Source organism: Peromyscus eremicus, chromosome X (genome assembly GCF_949786415.1).
Source record: "Peromyscus eremicus chromosome X, PerEre_H2_v1, whole genome shotgun sequence".
Taxonomy (NCBI): domain Eukaryota; kingdom Metazoa; phylum Chordata; class Mammalia; order Rodentia; family Cricetidae; genus Peromyscus; species Peromyscus eremicus.
In genome coordinates, this window is record NC_081439.1 from 101395937 (window position 1) to 101402705 (window position 6769).

The window sequence follows — 6769 nt, forward strand, 5'->3', positions numbered from 1 at the left end:
AGAATAAAGAAGGAAACCATCAAGAGAGAGTGTGAGTATCTTTTTCTCTAACCCCTCAGATAGATAAGTCTAGTACGAGCTAACTCTGTGGATTTCCCTTTGAGCCCTGTGCTGGAGGAGCCCTCCTGCTGAAGGCTACCCACCCCCCAGCAATATAAATGCCCATGTTTACCTTGTCATCTATTGACTGGAAAGTCAAAAGGGTGTATTCACTGACATTTATTCCAATATTTTTGTTTCATTTTTGAGATAAGGTAGCCTTGGCTGTCCTGGAACTCACTACCTAGCCCATGCTGTCCTTGAACTCACAGTGATCCCCCTGCCTCTGCCTCCTGAGTGCTAGGGCCTGGCAATTTCAGTATTTTGATAGGCCAATGTAATTAAAGATGAAATTTTTATATTTTTAGTTTTGAGCCTAGCCTTTAATGGCTGAACCATCTCTCCAGCCCAAAGATGAAAGATTTAAATACTGGTGCTGGCAAATTGACACAACAAAAATAGAAAAAAGTTACATTTTATGTGTGTATGTGTTTCTTTTGTCATGTGTGTGTGCAAGTGTCTGCAGAGGTCAAAAGAAGGTGGTGAATCCCTGAGTTACAGGTAGTTGTCAGCCACCCAATATGGGTAATGGAAACTTAACTTGGGTCCTCTGGAAGATGGGAAGTGCTCTTAAACACTGAGCTATCTCTCAGGTCCCTAAAATAGACAATTTTAAATAAAGCCACACAGATGGCTTAGTGGGTAAAGGTGCTTATTGTGAAGACTGATAATACAAGTTTGATCTCCAGGACCCACATAGTGGAAGGAGAGAACTGACTCTCACAATTTGCCCTCTGACCTCTACATGTGCACTTATGTAACCCCCCCCTCAATAAAACAAATGTAAAAATATTAGTGTTAGGGGTAATGAGTCATACTCAGAATTTTTAATCATTATACTCACATTGAACATAACTTGATTTTTAGAAATTGCATCTGTAACCACATAATAGGGTGCTTATTAAATAGGATTTATGATTCTTTGAAATTAAGAATGCTTCAGCTTAACTGAAAATCCCAAGGAAGAAGGCCAGACAGCATTTAAAACAAAGGCTTGACACACTAGCATGAGGATCAATAGTCTGAAATTCATCCTGCTTTGCTAAAGCTGAAGGAGATTATTAGAGTCATGAGGCCAATTACAAGGAATACTGTATCTAAAAATAGTTTCACGTCCTAAAGGGGCTTATGAATTGAACTGAAGAGAGCATATTATAGGACAGGCCAGATCCAAGCATATTACACATTTAAGAGGACAGGAATAACTGTATCCACAATAGGTGGACATTTTAGGTACTCACTTGAGATTAAGCAAATAATATGGTAATCCAACATGGATGGTGAGGCTAGTGCCTACCCACCCAAAATGGAAACAAAGCCAAACCGGTTATGTGTGATACAATCATGAATCTGGGGAAAATTTCAGAATTTGTACAAGTAACAAAAATAAACAATAAAACTCCACATTTAACTTAGGTAAGTGAATCAGCCAGATGAGAAAAAACAAGTTTTTTCAAAGGAGATCTGCATGGAACTCACTGTCCAGTAGGCATGAATAAATCACAGGTCATATATTTAATCCAAGCTGCAGCTCAGAACTTAAGGGGGAAAACAGTTAAACGACATTACAATTTTCATAGCCTCCATTCCAAATGCATGATCTGAATGCTGAAGTAGAGAGTTAATGGAAACTGAACACTCTGGAATGCCACATAATTAACTTTGAGGAATATTACTTAACCTACATAAAAATTTGCACATTCTCTTAAGGATAGCATTGAAGCTTTAACAGTGGTAACAAACACTTCTTTAACTGCTTTGTTGTATATTTTAGGAGAGTAAACCCATTGGCATTGATGTGGCTTAGAGTGCAAATCTACATCCGAAGTAAAGGAAACAACTGGGTATAGTGGCACACACCATTAACACTAGCACTCAGGAGGCTAAGGAGAACTGCCAGTTCTAGGCCAGCCTGGACTACATTGTAAGACCCTGCTCCTACCCCTACAGAAAAGTAAAGGAAACACAGGGCTAAAAGTATCATTTTAAACACAAATTCACTAGAGATCTCATTTTCATATATTTGATAAAAAGATACATTAAAAATTTAAAACCAATACATCACAGATTTTAATGTCTACAATTTAGTCTTCATCACATAAATATAATATTTATAAATATGTATTTGCAAAATTGCTATTCTTAAAACATTTATTTCTAACACATTAAAATTTCTTACAAGTGATTTAAGGGGAAAATACCATTCCATTTGAAAAAGTACAAGTAGACTTCAATGTGTGATTATACCAGCGTAACCAGATTAAGAAAAAGAAACACACTACTGTGTTAGATGCATTATCAATTAGAAACCATGATAACATGTCTTAATGTGGTTACCAAATGCATGCTCTTGCTTTTTGTCAGTCATTCTCAGAACCATTTGGAGGTAAGAAAACCAATGCATCATTGAAAATATGTCCAAATGCCCTAAGCCGGTACACCCCATACATCATCACATGCATCTGATTAGGAGTCAATCCATTAAAAGTAACAGCCGTATCAGAACAACATCCTTCAACTACCTGGTTTGGGTGATTAGCCATTGCCTCTTTAATGAAAAGCCCAACAGATTTGGTATTAAATACATCTTTTCCATTGGCGTCTTCTGCATTTTCTGCAAATACTCCAGCATATTTCAGGCAGACTGCTAGCTGCTTATCTTCAGATATCTTCCAAATCATCCCTCCTTGTTCAGGACACTTTTCAGGAACATTGAGAAGGCTGTTGAGTCTTTTCATTGATTCTATGCTTAAGACAATTCCTCCATCCACACTCACATATTCAAGGTCTCCAGATTTTACAGCGTGTCCTAGATAGAAAGGTTGTGATGGATCCTTTTTTAACAAAAAATATTTTAGATTTTCAATAACAGCAAAAGTAGTGGGGCGTGCAAGGAAGAACCAGTTGTACTGGTCTCTGTATTTATCAAAAGCATATTTGTAAGCCTTCCTCATCATCAACCACATGTCATTCGTGTCCACATTAATTGACTCAAACACTTTAACATTTTCAGAACTGAAGAACTCTGCTTTGTCACAGTGTTTGGTCCAAGTCTCCTTTACTGCAGCCCAAAGACTCACATCTTTGGGTTTTACAAGAACAATACAGTATACCTGGAAGCTCTTACTAAGCTCCATGCGTTCAGCCTCTGAGATTTTCAAGATATCTTCTTTGTTAGGAGCTTGCAGGTGGTGATGCTCATGATGGTGTGTTCTGTTTCCGTGACCAATCCTAATGTGGCCTAGCATAGTGATCAAGGCACAGAAGATGCTTCCAAGCATCACACCCTTCAAAAATGAACTGCTTTCTGAAAGCATTTTTCCTGTAAAGAAAAAGACTTTTCAAACAGACTAATAATTTCACTTGGTTATTTCTTATATACTTACAATTTGCCCTTAATGTTTAAAAGCAGGTCCACATGTTTGAAATCAGGTGAGGAAACTCCTTCATGGAACAGAATTTGCAGTTGAGGGGGGAGGGCAATTTTTGCATATCAGCATTTATTTAACCAAGAGGCAAATCAAAGCTTTAGCCTAGAAACCAATGTTATAGACATTGTTTTTCCATCATTCTCTAAAAATTTTGTATGAGAAACTTGTACTATGTTTTTAAGTACCTCTGGCCATTACAAAAGCATTTTAGATCAAGACTTTAAGTTGAACAGATACTCAATTTAAACTCAAATTTCTCTTTTCTTTCTTTTTTCAAGACAGGGTTTCTTCTGTGTAGCCCTGGCTGTCCTGGAACTTGCTCTGGAGATCATGATGGCCTTGAACTCAGAGATCCCCCTGTCTCTGCTTCCTTAGTGAAATGCTAGAATTACAAGTGTATGCTACCACCACTACCAGTCTCCAATTTCCCTTTTCAACCTAGTGCTTTACTTAACTGGTGGCTAATATCCTAAGGCATTTTAAGCAATCTAAATCATGTTTCTTGTGGTTAATATCATGTTATTAATTATCATTCTGCCCCTAAGATTAAATGTCTTACAATACAGTATACCAACTACTGACATAATAAAAAGCCCACAATGGAAAGTTGACTGGAGAAAGAAGTCAATATAGGTATATTTGGGGGACATCAATGAATATTTTTATCTCCTCAAATGTTATTTTCTTCTTTGGAGAAGTAAACGGGGGTCCTACATTTTTAATTTCAAGTAGAAACGTAAAGAAATGTCAATATAAATAAAACAGCTGAAAAATATTATGGTTTACATTTTTGCTAGTAAAGGCTGAAAGTTTCCCAATTTCCCCTGCAACTCCAGAAAGTTCTACTGTGCTCCTTAGATTTCCACTTGTCTCTTAAGGTTGAAAAGGACCTTAGACGTTATCTAATGCCATTTCTCTCATTTAAAAATATGTACAGTTATGTGTCATTTTTTGTAAATATATGGGGTTGGGGAGATGACTCATAACTGACCCAAAGTCACAAAGGCTATCAGTGGTAGAAGTGACCTATAAATGAGAAATGTGGATCTACTAAGCATAATTGATGCTTACACCAAATTTCTCTACAATGCTACAAGGATGCTACACTGACAGTTTTCTTTCTTTCTTTCTTTTCTTTTTTGAGAAGAGCCTCTCACTATGCAACTTGAGCTGGTCTTGAACTTGTGATCCTCCCACTTTATTTGCCCATGTGCTGGTGTCAGTGTGGCACCAAGTCTGGCTCCTGCTGTTTTCTTAAACAGGAAATGAACTTTGACTTCCACCACAAAGGCAGCTGTGTGATGGGAAGGTGCAATTTCTGAGTGTGTTTGGGGAAGTGGGTGGGGAGAGGCAAGATGGTACTTTCCCCGTGTAATCCAGAGCACTTGATCAATAAACAATTCCCACAGGAAAGGGGAAACAACAGAAAAGCTATGCCTCAAAACAGTGTTGCCGGGTGCATCTTAATATTGTTATAATTGCAGTTCTTATCACACAGTCATTACTTCTGGCCAATACACCACAATCCAAACAAATCCCTTCACCTGATTTTGTGTCAGAATTTTTCCTGACAGGGCTACTCCTCCTGGCAGCAAAACTACTATTAAAACTCAAAACGTCTACAAATTTTACACAAAATTATTTGCACAAATTATCCTAACGTTTTTTTCTCCGTCGAGGAAAAAAAAAATGTAACATCAGTGATCCACACGATAGGGTATTTTCTACAGAGTAGAAGGGAACTTAAAACTTCACACAGTGAAGGCAGAAACTTTGTTTTTGAGACAAACTTTTTTTTTTTCAAGGAGAAAGTGGATGGAGATCAAAATGGAGACTGAGTACAGAGATGGGCTTGAGTATTTCAAGATCCCATTGAGGGGCCAAGGGCGCGCCTCTAGGAAGGCTGCTTGCTCTTCACCATTCCCGCTGGGTCCTCCCGCAGCACCTGCCAGGGCGTCCCGAGTGGAGCATGCTGGGAATGGGCTAGGGCCCAGGCCTTCCCCAAAGGAGGGAGGGGAGCAGCCGCTCCGGGTTGCGCTTGGAGTGGGGACAGCGGTCTTGGCACTCACCGCGTCTAGAATGGCTCAAGGGCAGGGAAGCACAGCCTTACGCGGCTTTCCTCTCACGTCCACGGCCCCTCAGTTAAGCTCCTGACCAGGCTGCTCTAGACGTAGGCGGTGTCCTCTCGTTGGTTTCATTAAAGAGCAGGCGATACAGGAAGCTAAAGGGGGCGGGATGGGGGTAGGGGAAACGGACTCCCGGACGCTGAAAGGGCCCGCCCCGCGCTGAGTTCGGACCTGACGTAATCCTCACGCTCAACTGTACCCAATGAGATGCCCCGAGGGGCGTGCGTATGCTAGACCCGCCCACACGCTCCTCCTTCTCCGCCTATACTGGGCGTGGAAACTGCCTGAATGGGAAAGCAAGTTGTCTGTCTGTTGCAGATTTCTGGATCTTTTCTCTAACCTATTGTAGTGTGTTGATACTCTTGTGGTGACAAGAGGGTGTTTCTCCCAGGATTTCTGGCCTGGAATCAAAATGCAAGTCATTGAAATAGTAATCGTTTTGGACAGAAAGAATTGGCTCTGGTTACTGGAGTGGTGGGATTTGAAGCCACATAGCCTAGTGTCTATCTAATCTTTAGCCAAGTCCTTTGATATCCTGGAAAAGTGACTTCAGTTTCACTATGCCTCGGTTCCTTCATTATGTTTGGAAAATATCACAGTAGCGCCTCACAGGTTATCAGTTAGTGTACATAACTCCCCTAGCAAAAGTTCCAGTGTAAACTACGCGTTTAGTAAATGTTGGCTCTTTCTATTCCACCCTGTATTGCTAGCACATAGTGCCGGCATGTAATAGACAAATATTTGTGGAGCTAATGAATGTTAGAAATACAGGTGAGGAATACAGGAGAAAGGGTGCTTTCGAAGGGCTACCTTAGATGCAGAGGTGGGTGTAGAATCCAGGTCTAATTAGGACTACAGAACCAATAAATACAGTCTCTTGAAGTGCTCTTTTGTAGCTGGTGCTGTTGGGTCACACTTGTAATCCTACCACTGGGGAGGCCACGGCATAAGGATTGAAAGCCTTATAGCTATTCAAAACGTACTGTCACTAGATTTGGTTCAAGTAACATTGAATAGTGACTTGGGCCCAAGTTCCTGAAAACACATACATTTGAGTGGTGCCTGGCAATGACCTACGTTAAGTACAATGAACAGTTCAAGAAATACTGTAAT

At 40.1% G+C, this 6769-nt stretch overlaps 1 protein-coding gene across 1 annotated transcript; it reads right to left on the minus strand.

The window, feature by feature from the left end:
* Positions 1-260: 260 nt before the first annotated feature.
* C1galt1c1 (C1GALT1 specific chaperone 1) lies at positions 261-5809 on the minus strand. The gene is made up of 2 exons (XM_059251235.1): positions 5600-5809; positions 261-3421 (listed from the first exon to the last, which is right to left on the minus strand). The coding sequence occupies exon 2, from the start codon at positions 3414-3416 to the stop codon at positions 2460-2462; it is 957 nt and encodes a 318-aa protein (XP_059107218.1). The 5' UTR covers positions 3417-3421; positions 5600-5809; the 3' UTR covers positions 261-2459.
* Positions 5810-6769: the final 960 nt, after the last annotated feature.

Coding starts and splice junctions, on each gene's coding strand:
- C1galt1c1 (XM_059251235.1), bottom strand. CDS start 3,416: ATGCTTTCAGAAAGCAGTTCATTTTTGAAGGGTGTGATGCTTGGAAGC.